Here is a 24269-nt window from a genome sequence, read left to right as displayed (position 1 = left end):
CGGGTCGGCGGCGGGAGCCGACATGGAGCCCGTCGGACGCGCGGGGCCTCGCTGAGGGAGCGGCCGAGCAGGGCCGCGCGGCGCCGCGCCGCCATGTCGCTGGGCGAGTACGAGCGGCACTGCGACTCCATCAGCTCCGACTTCGGCAGCGAGTCCTCGGGCCGGGGCGGCTCCCGCGGCGGCGGCGGCCTGCCCGGCGAGCAGGAGGAGCTGCACTACATCCCCATCCGCATCCTGGGCCGCGGCGCCTTCGGAGAGGCCACCCTGTACCGCCGCACCGAGGTAGGCCGGGCCGGCAGCCCTCCGCGCCGCGTCCTCCTCGCGCCGCCCGGCGTTGCGCAGCTCCGTGCCCGCGCCGCCGCCACCGGCCGGGCTCCGAGGGGCTGCCGCTCTCGTACGGCGCCCTGCGGCTGTGGGGGCGGATGTGCGACGTTCCCTTTATTGGACCGGAGCGCGCGCGGTCCATTGAGGCGAAACAAACGTTGCGTCCTCTGCCCGGAAGCCTCGTTCCTTTTCTTAGTGCCCCCGGCTAGGAGAACGGTTGCAGGGTGCCTTTCCCGGTGACACACGGCACAGCTCGGCGCTCGTTGTTGCAAAGAACCTTCGTCTGAAATCTGTAAAGGCAGGAAAGCCTGCCTGCCTTTCCCGAAACTTTTAATTTCCTGCCGTAAAGGCACGTTGCTCTCTTCAGAGTAACGTGTATTTAATTAAAAGGTGTTTTTGTGTTTCAGGATGACTCACTCGTGGTGTGGAAGGAGGTGGACCTGACCCGTCTGTCAGAGAAAGAGCGTCGTGATGCTTTGAATGAAATCGTTATCCTTGCTCTGTTGCAGCATGAGAACATCATTGCATACTACAATCACTTCATGGATAACACCACGCTGCTGATTGAGCTGGAGTACTGTAATGGTGAGAGCCCTCCTCCCTCTTACCACAGCAGGCTGCTGCATTGCTGAGTTACCGTCCTACACAGCCCACAGGGAGCATTGCTGGTGCGTCCTCTGGGGGCAGAGGAACAGAGATGGATTGTGCTGCTTCCTGAAGAAGAGATTAAAAATCCTTCCGTGGTCTCTGCGGACAGTTCAGTGGCAGTTTCTTGAGTGTTGAGAGCAACTGGTGCAACAGAAGAAGTGGCTTATTGATAGTATACGCTTCTAACCTGCCTTCTTTTGTTCTTACAGGAGGACAATAGGAGAAGAGTATGGGGATATTTGGGCCCCTCTGCCAGTACAGAGTGGGGCTGTTTTCAGTCACGTAATCACCAAATAAAGGAGTCTGTTTAGAAGTCAGAGCTTGAAAATCTGTTGGCATGCTGCAATCAGGACTTCTTCCTGCCTTGTGCTGCCAGCTTCTGTGTTTACTGTTAAAAAAAAAAAAAATATATATATATATATATATATATATATATATATATATACAGTCCCAGTGTTGGTGGAGAAAACTTTAAAATTTCATCCAAGAGTAGATCAGATGGGGGCGTTTGCAGCTTGCAGGGTAAACAGCCTGGCTGGGATGGAGAGGAGGAAGGATTTGAGATGAGTGTCTGGGCTACAACTGCTCTTAGACAGCTGGAGATAGTATGTGGCTGGTATTGCTAGAACAGGAGACTGACTGGAGCTGGAGGCTGCTTCCTATGTGGGACAGCTCACCTGGCTACCTGTCTTCTTTGTGTTTAGGGGTTATCAGCTTTGGGGTTTTTTTGGTGGAAGAGACTTACTGTGCACCGCCTTTGATAAAGAGCTTTTCCCAGGATTGTCTGAGGAGGACAGCAAACCTGCACAAAACGTTTCTGCCAAACATCATTGATTAAAGCTGGTTTTGCCTCTCCCAGTTCACTGCTTTTCATTATGCTTGGTGGAGTTCAGTGCAAGGGTAGGGAAATGTGAGCTCCTTGAAGCACAGTTAGCTTTAGGAGTACTGTGAGAGCTCTTATCTGCCCAAAATGTCTGCATGCTTGGAGCCGTTACAAATTTATCAGAGGATTATGGAGAGACAGTGGGTGGTACTGATGTCTGTAGTGTATGTCAGTGATTCTAAACTCTTGCTTTGCTCTGAGACAGTAACAAGGAGATGAGTATGTGGCCTGCCTTACCTGAATATCTATCAGTGGCATAAAAGTAGGGGTGTGAAAAGGAGAAAACCTCATTTACACCTAAGAGGATGATGTTTGCTGAGGGCTGTTAGTTGTTGTACCCACTGCAGTGTGCACTTGTATTTGTTACAATGTCAAGCACAAGATAATTTGTAATTCTTAAAGTAAGGCTGGACTTTTTGCTGCAGGACGCTTCTCAGAACCCAAAAACACAGCAAAAACCCAAAAAGCATAGCTAAATATCCAAAGTCTCTGCTGTTTAATTAGCACCCCCTTTCTGGAGATGTGGTGAATATTAGCCCCACTGTACAAGTGAGGAAACTAACCTGTGCAAAGTTGTGTGTTCAGTGGTACCGTGAGATTTGGATTTATCATGAAAATAAAGCCATTGCATACACCTGAAACAAATTTGGGGAAGAAATATTCTATTAAAAGAGAGAAAACAGAAGAGAGAGTAGAGTCAAAAAGTCAAATGGGATGAGATGGAACAAAAAAAAGAGTAATTTGGTTCTGTTTTGGTATGTGTGCATGGAGTTATTGATCATCTGAATCAGGAACTACTTATCTCCTTGTGCAGGATTTGGGTGATGTGGTACTTGGTGGGCTGCACTTTGGCTCAGAAAAACTGTCAAAAAAAGATGATAAAAATATCAGAAATGAAGAACAGAAAATGCTAAAAACCTCTGTAGTCTGGATTGCAAGGAAGGAGGTTTGTGAGAAGAGGCATTTCAATTTTGGTTAAATTGTGAGTGTGAAGAGTCACTCATGGATCATTTACATGCGTGAACGTAAGGCTGCAAAAGGAAATGTGGTGAGAGAGGTCATAGTGTGACAGAATGAGAGGAAATTAAGCAAAGGGAGTCTTGACTGGAATATCAGAATATTCCTACTGCAGGAGTCTTGTCTCTTCAAGGGGACAGAGCAGCCATTTGTTTTTGGACATCTACAACAGGACAGACTCAGAAAACAAACAGCAGGAAGCTGTCTTGCACTACACCCAGGAGTACAGAACGGGGCCTGGTGTTCTGTTACTATTAGGATTTAAGATACAATAATTGGGAAATGGAATAGCAAGAAGATACGCTCAGAGGTTTGGTATTTGCTGGTAGGATGCTAATCTGGCAGAGTCTGCTGCCCTCAGCACTCCACGTGATTTCTTTCAGTGCTCCTTTCAGTCTGTGAGTTGCCTTGGAGAGGCTGCATTTGCTGCTTTCAGGCTCCTGTTGGTTGGGCTGCTGTTGTCAACAGTTTGTGAATCCTTCATCAATGTATTTGACATCTCAGGTGGAGAGGCAGCTCAGATCAAGTGGGGAAAGGCAGTAATTGGTGCTTTCAGAGACTTCTGTGCTTTACAGTGCTGGTGGGGTTTTTTTTGGTGTTTTGTTTGTTTTAAAATACATATATACTCTGCTGAAAACATAAGACTTAATCTCACATGATTTGGTGTACAGGTTAAATGTTTGCATATGCCAAGAAGCTAGGGAAGTTCTTAGATGGAAAAGGTTAATTCTGTGTGTGCCTGACTGGTGTAAGTGGAGAGCATGGAGAGGGCTGGTGTGATTCACTCGGTCTTTAGAGGCATTTGAGCACTCGCAGCAGTAAGGTAGGAGAGTAACTGCTGTCATTAACTAAGATGATCCTCTCTCTCTCTCTCACTCATATTGCAGGAGGGAACCTCTACGATAAGATTCTGCGTCAGAAGGACAAGTTGTTTGAAGAAGAGGTAATCTGGACTGGTTTCGGGAGCAGTGGTGCTAGATTTGTGTTCTGGAGCTTTGTTTATGCTACTTTTTTTTTCCTCCATATCACTGATGGGAATTTTTTTTTGTAAATCTGGGGGTTGACATCCTTCCTCTTCTATTGAATACTGCAGACATTTAGGCACGATCAGAAACTTTATTTTCCTTCTTGGGCATCTCTAGACAATATAAGCTTCCTAGTGAGGAATAATGAAAGAGTGCACTCAGTTGGCTTTTGTCATCCCATCATCTTGGCTAAAAATTGACTTCAAAATCTTTCTTCATAGCTGGTACTCAGTTTGCTTCTTAACCATTTTCTAAGCTCTTTTCTGAGTAATTATTCTGAAGCTATCTCACCGTGGACTTTTTCTTTAAAACATATATTCTGCTGTTTCTACCTCATGTTGAGATGATGGTTATACTTATTTCCCTTACATAATACATTTCAGGGCCTTCTGACTCATGGTGAATATTGAATGATCACAGTTAAATTCTAGGAAGTTCAGTTGTAGATCTTTTCTATCTTGTCATTAACTGTCTTTGCTAATTCTTTTAACTCATTGAATTCTGTGTTGCCCGTCAGGACTGGCACTGTGAATGGCACTAGAAAATTGAGAGATTTCCAAAACAGGAAATCCTGAAGGTAGTGATACATTTTCATATTCCTGAGAGAGGAATGAGCGTGGTCAAGCCTTCTTGCTGTGCCTCTCTGTGTCAGGGATGCCAAGTTTTTTTTTTTATTTTATGGGTCTTTTGGGGGTTTCTGCTTAAGCCTCACGTAAGACTTTTATTCCTACCTTACAGATGGTGCTTTGGTATCTCTTCCAAATTGTATCAGCTGTGAGCTGCATTCATCGAGCAGGAATTCTTCACAGGTATGTGCTGCATGGCATACAGCTGAGGTAACGAGTGCACTTTGTGGGTGTGAGTGCAGAACTCCTTTGAGTAACCTCTGCTCTTGCGTTTAAAGGAAGCCATAAGATTCTCTGTTCAAAACGTAGCTGGGCTGCCTAGATGTTAAATATCACTTCTGTAAGGATTTTTTTGTTGGACTAGAAATGGTGTTCTAAGAAACGTGACAGAAATTTTGTATGAAAATAGAGCAGCTCTCTTTGCTGCACCTTTGAGAACAAAGAGTTAATCCATGTAGGAAAGGAGCAAATTGGTCCTTTACTGCCACAGCACATAAATGATGTTTGCTGAAGTGGATAGGAAGAATAATTAGTTAGTACTGGCCAAGGGGACTTCACAACTGCTGGACAAATAGTAGCTTCAGACCAATATGTGCATCCTTACCTGTCTAATTCCTGGAAGCTGACAGCAATGGAGACTGTGTTGGGGCTATGCTATGATGTCACTGAGATGAAGATTTGTCCCAGATTTGGCTAAATACCATGTAATCAGTCTGTTATTTAAGGAAGTTAGCAGGTGGTCGTGATTTAGACATTGACTCTAAGATTTTAATGTGAAGCTAAGCTATCTTTTTTCTGATGCTTTGGCTGTTTGGGAGGGGTAAATTTCATTGCTTACGTGTGCTTAAGAGTGCCCAGTGTGTGGGCAGAGTGAGGAGGTGGTGACGTTCTGGTGAGCACTGCCTACACAGACAGTCATTCTCAGCAAGGTTGGCTCGTGTGATGCACAGTGTCCTTCTATAACAAGCAGAGCTGTGTGAGGGTGCTCATATCTTTGAGACAGCATCCTGGCTGCTGGCAGTCTGAATCTCTGGTTAATCAGCTAGTCTTTGTAATGAACAGTTAATAGCTTATACTCCACAAAGCGGTCCCTAAGTTTTTGACCTGAAGCAGATGTTGTGTCTGTGCTGCTTTGCTGTAATGCCCTGCTTTCTGGTGCCCATCTTTGCAGATGGGGAATGTGTGGCCCCACGTCCATCCATAGCAATGAATTGAACAGTTATTTAAATGTTTGCAGTGATTTCCTTCTGCTGCAGACATTGTCAGAGTGACCCAGGACTTTGCGATGCCCCAAGGGGACGAAAGCAAAGTGCTGCTTTACTTGACATTGTCCTGATCTACACTGGGAAGCTCTTCATGGTATGTTAGGGAAAGGGAATGTTACAAAGTGTTGGCTGTGGGAAGCGTATTGTGCTGTGGGAGCTTCCTCTGTATCAACAGCATTTTGTATTGATCTGTGCTTCTACGTAACTCCTTCAGTCTGGAACAAAATACTTGCAGTGAGGCTTCGAGTTATGCATTTTGTTGGCCATCAGCCTTTTGCTCTTTGGGGTCTGGTATGTCCTGTTATAATTTGGACTTGTTCCTGAGGTGTAAGGTAGAGGGATGTTATGCTCACATTCTGGAGTAGCATCTGTTTTGCACCGTGTTTATATTTGCATGCATACACATTCATGCATTTTCTTAGCAAGCTCAGAGACATGGTTTGGATCTGCTCATAAAAACAGGGAAAATAAGACTTGTTCAGTGACCTTCAGCTGAGAAGAGATTGAGAGAGGTAAAAGAGAACCATCTTTGCCCTGTGGCCTTTACAGAGGTTTTTGGAGCCTGATCTTTTTAGACTGTGCTGTGGTTTTGAGGGCATATGATAAAATATGGCTAACTGCTGTTACAGCCCTGGTACCTGGGCTCAGACTGGCTTTGGAAGAGCTGTTTGTGTGAGAGTTTGCTCTTAGAGTAGCAGTTACTTTATGGGGATGGGGGGTGTGGTAGTGTGTGGGAGACTGTGAAATCTGGAAGTATATTTCAGCCACGTTTCTCTTGTTTCTTCTAGAGATATAAAGACATTAAATATCTTTCTAACCAAAGCAAACCTGATTAAACTGGGAGACTATGGGTTGGCAAAGAAGCTGAACTCTGAGTACTCTATGGCTGAGACTGTGAGTATATGCTTTCTTTTGTGCAGAACGGAGGGTTGGAGTTTGTTTTTTCTTGTTTATTTTTCCATTTCAGCTCTGCATGCTTTGTAGAAGATCAGGAATACTGAATTTATTTTCTGTGTTTTTCCTTCCTGTCTCCACCTAACCTATCTCACTGACATTGGTGTATTTGCTGATGTGTTGCAGCCTTCAGTTATCCTTGCTCCCAGGTTATCTTTCTGAGGTTTAAACTAAAGATAGGCGACACTGTGGGCATGGAATTGTACCAGAGCCAGCATAACTACATTGGAGGGCACTGTTCTTTCCCTAGTACCTTGGCACCGTGCTTCCAAAGGTGAATCTACGTAACATGGAGGTGTAGCTATCTGAGGGCACGGAGACAGCACAGTCACAGCAATATTTCTAGCTCTCTCCCTCTTGGCTAGTTAAACCCAGTTCAGCAAGTTAAGTTAACCTGGTCATGCTGCTCTGCTAGCAGAACTATTTTGGCTCAGCTGTGCCTGAGATAGCTTGGATCTGTTTCCCTGACACTGCACTGTGCCATAGATATGCCTCTTGTCTCTTTAATATTTAGACCCTGAACTGAATTACAAAGAAGCAAGAAAGGTGCTTCTTAAGGTAGATGTAAAGTTTATTGGTAATGCTCTTGGTGGGTGGGAAAGCTTGCAGAACAAAGTAATTGTACCAGAAGGCTGTCAAATTTGGCTGTGTTCCAGACCCTGCCAGAAAGCAGTTTCACAGCCATAGTTATGAAACAGGACAAGCTGTATTGCAGGCACCTGAAAGGCTCAACTTAGATTTCCCAGCTCTGTTAATTTCTGTGGTTGCGCACTAGAGTTGGAAAGGGAGACAACGTCTGGATATCTCCTATCTGCTAAAGCCTTCATTGCAGGTTAGGATGCAAGCCAACCTGCACATCCCCTTACCAGGTCTTACTATTACATCTATGTAAGCTATTGGTGTTCTGTTAAGATGTGCAGTTACCTGCCAACTTCCTTCCAGAACATGAGCACTGTTGTGCAGTTGTACAGCAAGCGGGAACTCAAGGCTGCTGCATAAAGCCCTTGCTAAGCTGGGCTGTAGCAAAACCATTTGTTTTGTCACATTTTTCATGGCTTACTGACTTTCAGAGAAACTGCAGTCTATGCTATGACTTCTCGTTTATTATTGTTGCCTGTGTTGGATATATTCATCCATGCAACAGCTTTTTTATCCTCCATCCTTTTTTTGACTTACAAAAATCCTTTAGTTAAATATTTTCAACCATCTTTCTTTTGTGTTTGCTGGCTGTGCTCCAGGCCAGCTGTCCAATTTGTGGTCTAATGACTAGTGGCAGTCTGGAAGTTGTTGTAAAATGAGTGCAAACTGTATTATTGTTAATATTTTTCATCATAAAGTTTAGAATTGTAGCAGTCAAATTATGAATTTGTAAAATAGGTACAGCTTGCTTATTAAGTGCTTGTTTCTTCATTCATTACTCTTCCTCCCAATTAGCAAGGAACATATAGAAAAATATGCCTTACATTATCCTTTGCCTGAAAAAGATGTAGTGTCCTAGATCTTCTTGTGATATTCCATCTGGCTGAGGCTCTAAGCCTTCCTGTGGTTAGGGCTTGTGCGGCTCTGTAGCTGTCATGCTGTGTAAAAGGAAATGGAAGGTAGATGATGGTGCACCAAATACCTAACAAGCACTTTCAGAATCTACCAGAGTCTAATGAAAGACAGCCTTTGTAGTCCATGGAGTTTTGTTGAGAGAGTTGAAAGGACAGCTATAAATATTTCCCTTTTTTCTTAAATCTTGTCTTTTTGTACTATTTCAGTACCTGGTCGCTGGCTAGGAAATGATCTGAGTTCATGGAAGTACAATTCTTACAGCTTTTAACCTGCTCTTTGTGCATCTCCTTTTTGTGACTTTGAGCTTTACCACTATTTCTGTTACAGCTGGAAGGGCTTCTCTATTTAAGTGCTGAGTTCTTTCTTGGATTTGAGGCAGGGAACTTAAACCCTGTTCAGGAAAGCCCACTTCTGAAGTGTAAGCCTTTCAGGTGGGACCAGTGCCAGCTTTCTATATACTGACCCCAAAGTAAACCCTCCCTACTCAGAGACAAAGTAGCCTTTGTCCAGTAGGACCTTGTCATCAGAGTGGCTTCATTGGTGCAGGCTGACAGCTCTGTTAGAAGGTTTGCTAGGTCCCTTTTCCATTAATCTCGTCAGGATTTCTGTATAGCTGGCCAGTATGCAGAGCCCTAGTTACCCCCAAATGCAGTATGTTTAAGAGAGAGGCAAGTCCTCATTGTGTTGTTAAGACTGCTGTTCTGTTGAGAATCACATACTGCATCAGAACGTGAGCAGAGGTGCCCAGGATCTTGTTAGAAATGCAGGCACAGGCTTGTGGGTGAGGGAGGAAGAAGTGTGCTGCTTGTTCCCATCCCTCCAGCACATGTTGGGGTGATGTGTAATCTGTATCACTAATGCTGTGTCAGAGCTTTGTTGAATCCTGATGCTCATGAGCCTGTGTGAACAGGTGAGATGCAGAGCTTCAGAACTGAAAACTGCTGGATTGGTTCTGATTTTTAAGTGTTCTTTTTTTTCTAGCTGGTAGGAACTCCTTACTACATGTCTCCAGAACTCTGCCAAGGTGTGAAATACAACTTCAAATCAGATATTTGGGCTGTGGGCTGTGTCATCTTTGAGCTTCTTACTTTGAAGAGGACCTTTGATGCTACTGTAAGTCTGCAAACCAGGATGGACTGAATAACCTTATTTTTATCACTCTGAGGTACATGTGGCTCATAGCTTTCTTAATTCATGTTTCTCGTGCCGATAACAGAGAAATTGCTTGCAAGATTTTCCCATGGGTGCTCCCATGGCTTTTGCCAAACCCATTCCTCTATAGCCCCGGGTTTACCAGATGCTGACTGCAGACTGTGTCCTGCTTGTGGGTGAAACATCCTTTCCTCCACAAGAGGGAAGTTTGTGATTGTGTACTTGGGTTTGTTTGTTGTTGTTTTTTTTTAGCATTACTAGCTGTGTGCAACATTGCATGGGGAAAAACAGCCTTTGGATTTTACAGGATTTAGTCCTGTTGTCCTTTCCCAAAGTTTGGGTGCAAGAGAAGAGTGGCCAAGCTGGCATGAAATGGTAAAAGGGAGCACTGCTGGCTGGAACATGCAATTTGACTGCTTGTGAGATGAGATGGCAAAAGCTGCAAGCTGGAATGGCACAAGATTCTGTAACCCTTAAAAGAACCATGTGAAAATACCATAATTTCCTGGCTGTAGTTCACATTAGCTGTACTGTGTGGTGGTTTATGCTGTGTAGGAGCTTGCATACTGAGAGGAGCATGTTCTCCTTCGACTGGTAGAGAATTTGGTGACAAGGCAGATGTCACCGAGTCCGAGCTATCAGAGGTAGCAGTACTGCAGTGCTTATTATTAGGTTTCTGGAGAATCTGAGACCAGGATGTGTCCTGATCAGAGAACGATGAAGATGATAATGGAGGCCAGCACCACCTCTCCCTCTGGGCACAGTACGCAGTTCAGTTCCCTTACAGCTGGTTTTGGTTTTGTGCCTAGAATCCCCTGAACCTTTGTGTGAAGATTGTACAGGGAAATCGCGCCATGGAAGTTGATTCCTCTGTCTACTCTTGGGAGCTAATCCAGATGGTGAATTCCTGCCTCGATCAGGTTGGTGAAATACTGAATTGTCAGACATTCCTGCCCAGCTATGTAGTTCAGACGTGGAGGGGGATGGTGTGCCTGTTTCAGCAAGAGGGCTGTAGGTGCAGGATAATCTCTGTGAGGCTTGGGGCATCACTAAGGCTGGGCTTCCTCCAGTTGTCTCAGGATGCCTTTCAGTCCTGCAAGCTCTGGAGGGACGCTGGATTTGCTCTGCTGACAACTATTGTACAGACTCACAGAAGAAATTATTTTCTCATGCAGCCTTGTGGAGGTGGAAGCCTCATCTCTGTACAGTCTGGCTTTCTAACCATGACTGTAGATTTCTATAGGAAGTAATTTTTTTGCAAGCAAGGATAGTGTGAATATATTCAGAGTGGGATATGCTGTAGTTCATATCCCAAACATTTATCCCAATTCATTCCAAATATTTAATTAATTCCTTTCTTTTTTGAGGAGAGGCAGGGAAGAAGGTCCATGCAAACTTGTACCAATGTATCACTGTAGATGATGAACATTTCCCAAAGAATGACTATTGCTCACTTCTTTCAGGATCCAGAGAAGAGACCCACTGCAGATGAGCTGCTTGAACAACCCCTTCTCAGCAAACGGAGGAGGTAATCGGATAGATGGTCTTGCCTGAAATCTTATCAAGGCAGGTGGTAGAAAGAGGAGGAGGGTTTGTACAGACTACTGGCACTTACAATTCTGAAGCAAAGTCCTTAAGTTAATTTGTGCTGATGTGAGGCACTTTTTGAAGTGTACTTCATCGTCTTTAGGAGACAAGTGTGTTTTTGCTTTCTTCTTTTCTGGTCAGTTGCTCTGCTTGTTGAGGCATGGCTACAGTGAGAAAGATCTCTACATTTCTGGTCTCAGGAGCTGTTATATTGAGAACTTAGAAGCATCCTGTTCTGTCAGTCCTTTGAGGAATGCTGGTCTCTGCTTTTCAGATCTCTGAATGAAGTGTTACATTTAGACCCTCCCAGGGTCATTGAAAAATGCCTTTCATAATACATATCTCACACAGCGTAGACACTTGTACTTTTTTTTCCTGTACCTCTTTCTTCCTGAGAGAGTTGTACTGAAAATGGTTAATTTTAGCTTAGTTTGACCACCAGCCTGCACACACTGTCTTTTTTTTAAAGATAGAACAGTATTTTGGACTCTTTGGATCCCACTTTGGTTATCAGTCCTTTATAGTGTTTTACTTGGTGATCAATGAAGTTTGAATTTTGTCTTGCTATATGCACCACCATAAATCCCAAACCCTTATAAAATATAGCCCTTTAGGGTAATTCTAGTGCAGTATGGGTATAGGTTGGCCAAGTTCTGGGATTTATCTGGTTTGTTCTTAGCACTTCTGGAAGTTTGCTAGCTCTGTGGAACATTCCTTCTGCCTACTTCATGTATTGCAGTGAGCTCGTAAACAGCTGCTCCAAGAGGGAGCAGCAGTTTATAGGAAAGGAAAGCAGTCTATGTGTGTGCTGATTATCAGTAAATTGCTTTGGGAGATGTGTTGTTGTTTCCTAAAATGCTTTTTGTCCTTTGGCAGAGAGATGGAGGAGAAAGTCACACTGCTCAATGGGCCAAATAAGCGACCAAGGTAATTATTTTGGCACATGTTTGGAAAGGAAGTCTGGGTGGAACAGCTCACCAGAGAGGAACTTTGCTGAGAGTGTTAGTCTGTGACAACCTTAATGGAATAAAGTTTCAAGGAGGTCCTTAAATGCTAAGAATTAGACATATTTGTTACATAGTTGTCATCCCACGTTTTACTCTGCCTATTAGATGCGTATTTATGGCTGGAACCTTACCTCAGTAGGTCTTACACAGCAGTGTAATCTGTCCTGCTGGGGACGTAGTCTTCACAACCTAAATATCTGAGGCTGTAATGTAGGTCTGCTTTCAGGCAAATTTCCAGGAGCAGGAGAAATGTGACCATCTGAATGTTGACTTTGAAATGGTTACCTTTCATAGAACTGGATATATGCAAAAGTTCTGCTTAGTGAAGGAGACAGCAATACATATCACATGCATACAGTTTCTGTGACTTGTATATCTGTTGAATTACCACAGAATTTAACCTTTCTTCCTGATAAACTCAATCACTTTATTTGAGGCTGTTCCAGTTCACGAGTTCACAAACTGTTTGATCATGACTTCCATTTCGCAATCTGCTAGTGAGTTGGTTCTGCAGTGAAGAGTTGTATCTCCCTCAAATGGAATGCCTGTAACTTAAATAAAGTGGAGATAGGGGAAATTTAGAAGCTTTTGAGCAAGATTTCTTGACTTCTTTACAAATGAGAACAATTCCATGGCAATTCATTGAAAGCCCAGGTGTTCTGTTGTTTTTAATGACATGAAATTGGATTGTAGGCTTTCTTTAACACTTGCTGGAGGCTGTTTTCACTTCTGCTCAGAGCTGTATTTGATCCTGAGCCAGTCTATAACAGTTGAGGCCTCACAATGACTGAATGAAGAGAGCAGTTTGTGAAAACACAGGCTGAGAATGGTTGTGAAGGACTGCAGCTTGGGCCTGGGGAGACCAGCAGAGAAAGAGAGCAGTGGGAAAATGCATGATGACAGTGATGTGGAAATGATTAAAAGCATGTGTGTTTCTGGGGGGGTTCTTGTGCAGGTCGAGCACCGTGAATGAGGCTCCCATTGCAGTGGTGACTTCACGCACTAGCGAGGTGTATGTCTGGGGGGGCGGGAAGTCCACCCCCCAGAAGCTGGATGCCATCAAAAGTGGCTGCAGTGCACGCCAGGTGTGTGCTGGTAACACTCACTTTGCTGTGGTGACAGTGGAGAAGGAGCTCTACACTTGGGTGGTAAGTGAGAGAAACTGCAGGAAGGGGGGATGGTGGGAAGGGAAAATCAGAATCCACCAACCGGTCATGAGTGTGTTAAATTCGGGTGGGAAGCAGCCTGGAAATAGAGAAATTTGATTGCAGTGGATGCTGCAGGAAGCCATCTGCTTTGGCACTGGCTCAAGTCTTCCAGGCCAAATGTGCTTTTGGGTGAAGTTTTTCATAGTGCTGGGAGGTGCACTGGAGATTGGTTGTGAGCCTAAAGATTATAGGTGGATGTGTCAAGTCAAACATCTCTTCTCCTTTCTGATGACCAGAAGCCCAATGGAGGATTTGTGATATACTGTTGTCTTTGATGTCACTTGTGGATGTTCCTGCAAAAATGCCCATTGAAGTCTTTAAGCTAGCTATTCATATTTCAGTTTCAGCTTCAACACTACTCGGAGTTGGTTTTTTGTTTTATTTTTCCCTTTTTTTCCATTAGACTATGTAGATCTTTCTGCTTTGCTGACATTTACATAATGGGGTTTTTTTGCAGCCATTAGGGTTTAGAAATGCTGATTAAAAAGCTGAAGGATGAATTGTACAGAAGTGAATTCTGTAACTTGGCAGGTGAGAAAAGAGCAGGGATTCCTCACCAGTGCTTGAACCCACCAGCTGGTGGCCTGAGACCACATCAGTTATTTGTGCAAAACTGTTGAACTGTGTTGATGTTTAAAGTGTTGCCACTTAGCTAGCAGTCTCTTCCCTAGAGTATTTAACGCTTTCTCTTGTCCTGTGCTGTCTTCTGTCGTTCCTGGCACCGTGTCAGGAGTTGCAGATACATAACCTTACAGATGTTTGGGTTTTTTTTCTTGCAGAATATGCAGGGGGGCACCAAGTTGCATGGGCAGCTGGGGCATGGGGATAGAGCATCCTACCGGCAGCCAAAGCATGTGGAGAAGCTTCAGGGAAAAGCCATTCGCCAGGTGTCCTGTGGAGATGATTTCACAGTATGCATCACAGGTGAGAGATGGAAGGGTACCACCTCACTTTGCTGTGCTCTGAACTCGTTTGCCTTCACAGCAGGTCAGCAGAGCAGCATTATGCAAAAAGGAGAAAGTTCTGTGTGTTACCTAACCGTCAGTTTTGTGGACTGAACGTTCAGTAGTGGTGATAGATGAAAGTCATTGTACATGGAAAGCTGTTGACTCCCAAGAAATCTGGGTGATTTTTTTTGTAAGGATGCATCTCTTTTTGATGATGAAAGTGATGGTTGAGCACAACTCCTTGTGGCTGTGCAGCATCCATACTCTTATCAGTGCATATGTTGTTTCTCACACATACGTTGTGTTAAAGGCAGAGGAGCCTGAATCCAAGGATCTAAATGTGTTTGAAACATTTTTTTTAATTGTGTGAGGAAGGAGTGCCTTAATTATGACAGAAGCTTGGAAAAGCTCAGGTTTTGACAGGGATGAGCTCAGATGCTCAGATGCTCAGCATGCTGGAGGACTTAATTAGGCAGTGACAGGGTCAATTTGTGGGTTTCTGCTACAAAGTGTGATAGGTTCAACCTGAGATTCTTTTTACACCGGTGGCCTGAAAAAGCTGCATGTTGTGGTGCATGGTCATCCATTTTAGTGAGCTTAAGAAAGAACTCCATAGCCTCCTGATGACATTATTCTGCACAAAAAAAGGCAAGTGATTAGAGAAATAGGTTGCTCTGGTCGTGTCCTAAGAGATTAATGTGCAGCCTAACCAAAGCTCTGTGTGCTAACCAAGCTTCCATTGCCTCCTTCAGATGAGGGCCAGTTGTATGCATTTGGCTCGGACTATTATGGATGCATTGGCATTGACAAGGCTTATGGCTCTGAAGTGCTTGAGCCCCTGCAGCTGGATTTCTTTCTTACCAACCCTGTGGAGCAGGTCTCATGTGGAGATAACCACGTGGCAGTGCTGACCAGGAACAGAGAAGTTTACACATGGGGCTGTGGAGAGTATGGTAGGTAGAGTCTCCCTGGAACTTAAAGGCACTGGGGCATGCCTGCTCCAGAAGGCAGCATGGTGCAGGTGTGCAGTGCTTGGCCTGGGTGAAGGCTGTCTGGCATGTGCTGTGGGACAAAGAACATTGTGTCTTTGGGGTTTTCTTTCCTTGTGAGAATGGGAAATGGGACTGAGTCCTTGAGACCTCTCTCTGAGAAGCTCCAGGGCACCACCTGGCTTTCTTGTGAATAGAGAGTCATACTGTGAATGGGTTCGATTGCTTTGAAGATTGGCAGGCAATCTGTGTAGGAAAGTGGGTTTCTAGTTCTGTGAGGAGATTTGGGACTAGGGGGAGATCATACAATTTCTTAGGTGAGGGCACCTGTGAGGCCCTTTCTGACTGTTCTGTTTTCCCTGATACAGGGCGCCTGGGTTTGGATTCAGAAGAAGATCACTGTACACCTCAGAAGGTAGGACCGTGACCACTTCTTCCCAGAATCTGCATGGGCCTAACTCCAAATTGGTTGCTATTTGGAAATGTTAGCTACCCGAGGCTCAAGCAGGGTTTTTGTTTTGGTTTTGTTTTGTTTGTTCGTTAAGGTATCATAGAGTTTGCAAGGGTTTTGTTTTCCTTTACTCACTTCATTTTGCTTCATTTATCCCTAGAGATCATGGCAAAGGGATGTGCTACTTCCAGACTAGCCAGCGTCATGACTTACAGCTGATCTCCAAGCTGAAACTGGAAATGCTGAACTTAGTATTGTAGAAATCATAGGAAATCCCAAATTGCATGCGGCAGGTCTGTACAGGAAACTTGCAGCACTGCAAACAAATGGGAGTCTTTGAATTTCACTTAACGTGTTAAAGATGAGTTCAAAGTAAAACACTCTTGAAACGTGGTGCAAGGGATAATTAAAGAAAAATAACCCAATGAGGGTTAGAAACCAGCAAGGCTGTGCCTGGTAGCCAAATTTCTGCAACCACATGGTGTCACACCTACATAGCACAGACCCAGCCCTGCTTGGCTACCTGATGCTGCAGCTCATAGATGTCAGCTGACTGGAATGTGTGTCTACCACATTCTGGTTCCTCTGCTGGATCAGAGGTTTCTGCACACAAGATCTAGGATGCCTTGAATTTCTGCACTGAAATTCTGCAGAGAATTTCAGTATGCTATAGACTTTATGGTATTCTTGCACTTGTATTCAAAGCAACTGTACTAGGTGCTGTTAGTGCTCCGACTAGCTGAACTGCTGTTTTCTAACCCAGTATGTTTTTCCTATGCTAGCTTCTATGTAGCAGTGGTTGGGATTTTGGTTTTCTCAGGGTGTGTTTCTTCCACACAGGTGGACGTTCCAAAGACTTTGAACATTGTATCCGTTCACTGTGGCTGTGATGGGACCTTCCTGCTCACCCAGACTGGCAAAGTGTTGGCGTGTGGACTCAATGAGTTTAACAAGCTGGGCCTGAATCAGTGCACATCAGGGATAATTAACCACGATGTAAGTGCATTTGGGTCCCTGACTCCAGCTTCCAACAGCCGGTAGCACATGTGGGAAGAGAAGTCCTGCAACAGGTTTGTTTAATTTGTGCCAGTTTGTTAGTTCCAGACCAAGACAATGGACACTGATGTTGTGGGGATGGGCAAATTATTCCTCAGCTTGCTGTCTGCCCTGTGGTCTTATCAGATCTGAGGTAGTGAAACACAGTGACTGCTCCAGTGTAAGTGGAAGCTGGCAGAAGTTTTCCATACCTGTGCTGGAGGACTGTCTAGGTTAATGTGTTCTGCCAAGACCTGCTTGAGTAGATTGTAGCTGATGAATGTGTTATTCTTCACTCTGTGCTTACCCATATGTCTCTTCTCAGACATACTGTGAGGTACCCTATGCTACTTCCCTTACCTTGGCCAAGCAGCTCTCCTTCTACAAGATCCGTACCATTTCTCCAGGGAAGACGCACACAGCTTCAATTGATGGTGAGCCACGTATTAAGAAACAAATACTACTTGCTTCATTCCTTTACATCAGCTTTGCCCTTTCAGCCTGGCTTCTCTTGGTGAAGTGGTGCTATCAGTGCAATGATTGCCAGGCCCTTGACCTTGAAGGTTATGTTCTTGGTATCAGAGCTCATGCATGCTCCAGGAACCAAGATTTCCCATTCCTCAACTAAAACAGCAGCATCAGCTGCCAGAATAATCTTTTCTTTTTTTTTTTTTTTTTTTGAAAAAGAGGTTTTTGAAAAAATTATGGCAAATCCACTATCCTCTGGGATAGTGAAGGAATCATTTATGACTGATGTCACTTGAGCAAAGTCTAATTCAGCCAGAGGAACTGGGGAGGTGTTTCCAGGTTGAAGCTTTTCCTCTTGAGGCAAGCACTGTTCCATCCCAGTCTGGCTGGCTTCTCAGCAGAGTCCTTTCTGGTTATGGGCTGGTGCTGCTAGTTCTCTGCATGCATGGCTGCTTCCAGAGTTGGGCCCTCGCTGTGACTGTCTCCTCGTTCCTCCTCTCAGAGCGAGGCCGCCTGCTGACCTTCGGCTCCAACAAGTGCGGACAGCTTGGTGTTGGGGACTATAAGAAGCACCTGGGAATTAACCTGCTGGCAGGCCCCCTGGGGGGTAAGCAGGTGATCAGGGTTTCATGTGGAGATGAATTCACCATAGCTGCTACTGACGGTGAGTGGGTCTCTACGAGGTTGTGGTGGGTTCTTTTGAACTAAATCTGCAGGGTAGTTAACTGGTTCCCACTGTGCGTTTCCTAGCCCTCCCACAGTACTGCTCTGAAACTTATAAATAAAATCATCCTAGACTGGGACTCTCTGCCCCAGCCACATTGTCAGTGCAGCAGCAAGCATTTTCTGCCCCGTGAGCTGCAGTGCTGGCTTGCAGGATGCCTAATAGATGTATTGCTTTGTTCCTCCCATTGGCAAAATGGAGCTGGCTGATCAAATACTTCAGGACAGCAGTCACAGAAGAGAGGCTGTGGTCCCTGTAACAATTACGGGCTGACAGGGAGCAGGCAAACTGAGTCTCTTGAATTTCTCTTTTCTTCAGACAACCATATCTTTGCCTGGGGTAATGGTGGGAATGGGCGTCTGGCAATGACACCGACAGAGAGAGCACATGGTTCTGATATTTGTACCTCATGGCCTCGGCCAATATTTGGATCTCTGCATCATGTTCCAGACCTGTCATGCCGTGGCTGGCATACCATCATCATTGTTGGTAAGTGAAGTTTAGGAGTGAAGTTTAAATTTTGAGATCTTGATTCTGATGATAACTTGCCAGGGACAAGACTGTAAATCCTGCCTGGGAGCAGCCGGGTGGCACTAAGGAATGTGGGAAGCAGCTCTGAGCTCTAGGCCTCGCAGTGCTGTCTTTATGTGCTGTTTGCAGGAGTTCCTTTACTTTATATCTCTCTAACCAAAATGATATTTTTTTCTCCCTTCAGAAAAGGTGTTGAATTCTAAAACCATCCGCTCCAACAGCAGTGGCCTCTCCATTGGTACTGGTGAGTAATTTGCCCTGGGGAGCTGTTCTCAGTTCAGCTGTTCATTTGAGCGTGCACAGTTTGGTTCTGCAGCATAGTTTCTCTGTTTGAAAGGCTTTGCAGAAATGCTCAAAGGGAGGAAATGCAGTTGCAGTACCTGGGGGGGAGTGCATCATGCTGGAGGGTGGAGAGAAGTGAAATGGAAGGGAAGCCTTTGGAGCTGAGAATCTTCGATTTGACAAGGAAGAGCTGAGAAGAATTTGCTGAAGGGGGCTGGTAAGGGAAGGGGGGTTATGAGGCAGCTGCTGGAGAGGTAGAGTCCAGTTTTCTGGACCTGTGGGAGCGGCCATGGTGCTGCAAAAGACTACTGTGAGTTGTGGGAAGGCCTGCAGGGAGTGTTAGGAGATAAGCAGCTGTTGAGGGAGATGCCACCAGCATGTGCTTTCACCACCATGGGTACACAGTCCCAGTTTTTCTGCTCCAGATGGGGTTTGGTGACAGGAATAACAGAGGTAGAAAAGTGCAAACTTGTAATTTTGTTTTCTAGTGACTCAGAGCTGCAACACCGGAGGAGGAGAGGAAGAAGAAAATGAGCGGGAAGCAGAAACTCCTGATCCCAGTGGAGGCTTTCGGGGAACCATGGAAGCAGATCGTGGGATGGGGGGCTGGATCAGCACCACAGAAGCCAACGGAAGCGACAGTGCTGACATCAGCTCCTGCCCTGGCTGGCTGAGGAAGGTAATGTGGTATTTTAGAAATGCCCTGAAATGGGGCTGAAGAAAGGCAAGTGGTTCCACTTCTGCCTCTAAGGGCTGCTTAGGAAGGTTCTCAGATCTGTGGTGTGTGGGGAATCTTTTAGGTCTAGCTGCCTTTCTTACCACAAGAGGGTGCTGATGCACTGATTGAGGAGATCAGATCAGCTTTGGGATGGCAGACACCTAACAGTCCTGCTTTGGTGTATCCAGGAGCTGGAGAATGCTGAATTCATTCCCATGCCTGACAGCCCTTTTCCTATGAGCATGGCATCCTCAGAGCCTGAGAAGGAGACTCTCCCTTACCAGGAACTTCAAGGACTCAAAGTGGCTCCTGAGGAACCTACTGGATTCAACAAGCCCAAAACAGAGCCCTGGGTAATGTTATTCAGGTCTTTCATAGTGAATGCTTGGCCAGAAGCTCTTGGGAGCATAACTGGCGATATTTGAATTATGGGGAGAGCTGGGAAGAGGGTGTTGGACTGCCCTAATTCATCTGGATGAGGAAAAGAGGGTTGTTAAGAAGAGACAATGCTGCAAAGAGAGCAACTTACAGGAATCTAAAATGTGAAGCTGGGACTTAGCCAAATGGAAAATAATGAGATCAGTTGTATGGAAAGATGTGGTTAATTTAATAGAGAGGGAAAAAAAAAAAGAGAGAGAAACCTGGAGCCCAGGAGTCTAGCAGAAAATAAAACTTAGAAAGCAGAAATTGCTGTGTGGAAGTGGGACTGACGTAGGAAATTGCTGTTAGACTAATTCCAGGAGTTTTCTGCCCAGAGAGGAGGTGCAAATTCCAGGCTAAGGGAAAGGGGTTAGGCCAGGTTAATTTTGGTGAGGATCAGCTTTTCCAAAAGAGGATGTTAGTGGCTTTTGTACAGAAGACATAACAGTAGCTTGGTGACCTAGCTTCTACAAGTTTGGGAAGTCAGCAACTCATATGAGGTGACACTTCCTGTGCAGGCTTTCTTCTTGTGGCATACAGAACTGGCCTAAAGGTTCCTTCCCTTCCATTCAAACGCAGTCTGACTTCTCTTCTTGTCTCTGCAGCCTCCTTGCCCGAGTCCAGACTTGCCATGCAGTGAAGGTAAGGCTGTGCCTCCTGTTGTGGGCTGCATGTGCAATGCTCTTCAAGCAGAGGTGGAGCACCTCCGAAGCCTGGTCTTACAGTGTCTGGATGACCAGAAGAAGCTGCAGCAGGAAACCCTTCGTCTGAGTGCCCAGCTCCAGAGGTTCTGCAGTGGAACAGAGGGAATGCAGCAGGTGAGGACCATCACCTGAGTGCACATCCATGCTCAGGACTTAGTCCCCTGATCCTAGTTCTGTGTAGACTGCAGAGAAGGATGCAGCTTTTAACAGACCCGTCCATATGAGTAGAAGTGTGTTGCCTGATTCTTGGTTGAGCTGCTGATTCAGGCTTTGTTAGTAACAGTGAGACTGAAGCCAAGAAGCCAGTTTCCATTGGGGACAACCCAGTTCTTGAGGGACCTGGGATTCCCCTTTACTTCTCTTGGTTAGGAGAAATCAGCAGTCAGATATTGTGGAGAGTCCCAACTGGATGTGGAGAATAGGAATCATGCCTTGTGCAGCTCCTAGTTTCTTTGCAGCTAGTCCCAGAGCTGTTAAGAGGGTTGCTGTGTGTTTTGGCAGGTGGAGGTTCATTCCAAAGGAACCCAGACAGCCAAAGAGGAGATGGAAGTGGATCCAAAACCTGACTTGGATTCAGATTCTTGGTGTTTCCTGGGAACGGACTCGTGCCGCTCCAGCCTCTAGTCTCCTGAGCCCACTGGGATCCATCTAACTTCACAGCACACTAACTGAATGCAGAGAGCGGCTTTCCTGGCTTCAGGTCACTCAGACAAGGAGCGAGGCCGGAGGCTCCAGAGCAGCATCCATGTACGTTTGATATGAACCAGGAGTGATTCTGAGAGGGGAAGGGCCTCTGAGCTCTAGGCCAGCTCAGTGATTGAAGCAGCAGCAGCTCCTTTTTGTACCTTATCTGTCAGTTCTGCACATGAAGCAGTATGGCCCCGTTACGGTGACAGCTCCGGCAGCAGGCCCTTTCATTGTTCCACTGCTTCCTGGGAGCTGCCTTTGGGACCCCAGTATTCATCGCTGCATCTCTGAGAGAAAGAGACGTGTTTTGTACTGAAGCTGGCTGAACCCTAACACTCACCACCTTCACTTTAGAGGGGTGAAGGGCTAGGATCCTGTCCCTGCCACACCATAAGGCCCAGCCAGTGAGGCTTCTCCTCTCTGCTCGGGGGCTGAGGGAGCAGAGAACATCTCATTCTGGAGGCAGTGGAGATTTTCCTGTAAGGGAGATAATGGCAGACAGCATGTCCCTGGCCCCAAGGTGCAGCTTCTGGCCGTATGACTGTGTCCAGTGGCCTGTACAGAGAGTTTAAAGGCCTTATTCTGGGTGCCTAGAGCTCTTCAACTTCCAGGCAATGCACAGAGATAAGTGAATCGGGTGCAGTTTCTGACAGCTGTAGCAGGGACTGATTGAGATGGGATCTCTGGTACTTGGTTTCAGACCACCTGCTTCCCAACCAGATGCTGAGCGTCTGGTCCTCAGACTAAGTCATGCATTTCTTGCTCCAGCTGTCAATTTGGTTTGGGTACCAGAGCTTCTGGTTTCTTGGCATAAGCCTGTAGCTGCTCCTTGCTTGGCTTCTGTTCTGCTTAGCCCCTGGTGTGGGTGTGGGAAGAATCGGTATTTTTCCACTCAATGTTGTGATGAATCTGGAATGCGTTTTCCTACCCAGAATAGGTCATTAATGCTGTGGTCACAGGATGCAGCCTTCCCCTATGACCACGAACGATCAAGACTCTGTCTGGAATTCACCTTCTTTCTAGAAGCAAGAGGTTTTCCCAAAGAAAATTGGAGATGGGAAGAGGCATGGTCTGCTCAGGGTTTCCTCATTTCCCATTAAAGAATGAAGTAAATTTTATTTCCCACAAATTTTTTAGCAAACTGATTCTGAACTAAGCTTTTGGGAGTGGTAGGATGACTGGGAGAAGCTAGCCTCCCTTCACTTTATGTGAAGCCTCCAAGGAATCCTGAGTCCCTCTCACCTTTGCTGTGAGAGTGGAGTTATGATTTCATTAAACAGTCCCCATCAAAGACACGTCACTAGAATTGTCTTAGGTCAAATGGAGCTGGTTATCCTATCACCTCTTCTGGATGTCTTTCTTTGAGAGACTGTCCTTTGGGAGCCAGCATGTTCCCCCTTTGGTCTAGAGGTGGATGCCAAACCGTTCTCCTTGTAATTTATGCTTCTTAAATACTTATTGGTGCCCCTTGCTTGTATCAAGTGCACTGTCTACAGTGCAGAGTCCGGGGCAAGGATAGTACCAAGTCTACCCCTAATGAAAAAGGGCAGGAGGACAGCCCTCCTGGGAGATGGCATCAGGTGCTCTGTGTGGCCACATTGCTTGGTTGCCCTGGTGACTCTGCCCTCCTTTCCCCTCGTGTGTTGGAGCCAGTTCTCAGGTTAGGGGCCCGGCTTGAGGGTTGTTGTTGCATTTGGAAATGATCAAGTTGGTCATGTTGCAGCAGTGCCTTTGAGGAGCAAAGAGTTGAGCCTGAGCCATGTCCAACAAGCAAGCACCAAGCTGATGGGAGTCGCTCTCCTGCAGTGCACTGCTATCCTCATTTCTCAATGCTCTGCAGTTGGGAAGCTGGGTGCACAGACTGGATTCCCCTTGGATCTAGTGGAGAATTAGGGTCCTGACATAGGGTGCCCTGTGCTCCACAATCTCAAATGTGCCTTAGAGGATTCACGCTATCCAGGTTGTGCCTGTTGCAGACCACAGATTTCACACCAGCCAGCTATGCAACCAAAAAAGCAGTTTAAAGCCAGCACCTTAGTCATGGGCTGAAATTGGAAGGACAAGTGGGCAGAAGTGCCTCTGAGCAGTTTCAAATCCTTTTGACTTCTCCCCTTCTTGCAGTGCTAGCTCCATACGTGTCAGTCTCCTGCTAGTATTGCTACTGAGTTGTTATAGTGGAACACAACTTTTGCCTGCTCTGACACTCTGGCTGAAAACTAGTTTGTCGTCTTTTTTTGAAAGGTTAAAGGGTGGAGTGGTTTGGAGTTTCTGTTTAAATAAATGTTTAAACTCATTTGCTCGTGTTCAGATTTCTTTTTACAGAAGAGTAAGGGGAAACATGCATATATTATCAGAGGCATTCTGTTGTTTGATATGTTTTTTTTCTTATATTTTCTGGAAAGATGACCAGAGCACTTACAGGTTCCTTTGCTATGGGAAAAAATGTCACGTTCTCTGATTCTTAGGAAAAAAGAAAATAAAAAGGCCCTTTTATTGCTGTATCTCTTAGTGACGTCAGGGGCCCTTTGTGTGTGTGGTTTTTCAACAGTTTTAATGCCAAGTGGGAAATGAGTAACAGGAAGAGAAAGGTTCACAGGGAAGAAGCACCTGTTTCTCTTGAACAGCTCTTACTGAGCATTGAGGTCTATGGAGGTGAAAACCTGACCGATACCAGCTCAGCACACTGCACAATGCCTGCCACCTCTAAGCTTTTATTGGGGATTTTTGTAAATTGTGAAATGCCTGGAGAGGCAGAGAGGGTCAGAAACTTAATGTTCAGTGGAGAATCAGAAAGTGAAAATGCAGGACGTCTCTGAGAATGGGACTGTACCACAGTAGAGGAAGCTGAGCCACATGGAGTAACATAGCTTGGGTAACCTTAACTGTGACAGAAAAAAGTAGGGTAAAACTCTGCTGTCTTACTTTACCTGAAAAATTACCTCAGCAAAACAGGGTGAAGCGCTCAAGGCTAGCTCTGAAACAAACACAATGATGAAATCTGGTGATTTAATTTCAATAACTACTTTTGCTTAATCTACCATTTCAGTCCCAGCATTAGCTCCT

The 24269-nt window shown here is 45.5% G+C and overlaps 1 protein-coding gene across 1 annotated transcript; it reads left to right on the top strand.

Annotated features, from left to right (window-relative positions):
• The first annotated feature begins 15 nt into the window (after positions 1–15).
• On the top strand, positions 16–23499 carry NEK9 (NIMA related kinase 9). Its single transcript, XM_052696039.1, has 22 exons — positions 16–282; positions 732–909; positions 3760–3815; positions 4636–4706; positions 6577–6682; positions 9278–9409; positions 10258–10368; positions 10912–10976; positions 11912–11962; positions 12998–13190; positions 14030–14174; positions 14950–15150; positions 15555–15601; positions 16478–16633; positions 16998–17106; positions 17643–17804; positions 18183–18353; positions 18580–18639; positions 19166–19356; positions 19584–19748; positions 20421–20633; positions 21021–23499. Exons 1-22 carry the CDS (start codon positions 94–96, stop codon positions 21141–21143), a joined length of 2895 nt encoding a protein of 964 aa, XP_052551999.1. The 5' UTR covers positions 16–93; the 3' UTR covers positions 21144–23499.
• Positions 23500–24269: the final 770 nt, after the last annotated feature.

The sequence above is a fragment of the Tympanuchus pallidicinctus genome, unplaced genomic scaffold (assembly GCF_026119805.1).
Source record: "Tympanuchus pallidicinctus isolate F22 unplaced genomic scaffold, pur_lepc_1.0 scaffold3, whole genome shotgun sequence".
NCBI classification, from domain to species: Eukaryota; Metazoa; Chordata; class Aves; order Galliformes; family Phasianidae; genus Tympanuchus; species Tympanuchus pallidicinctus.
Note: the sequence above shows the minus strand (reverse complement) of the source record. Positions and strands in the feature narration are given on the sequence as shown.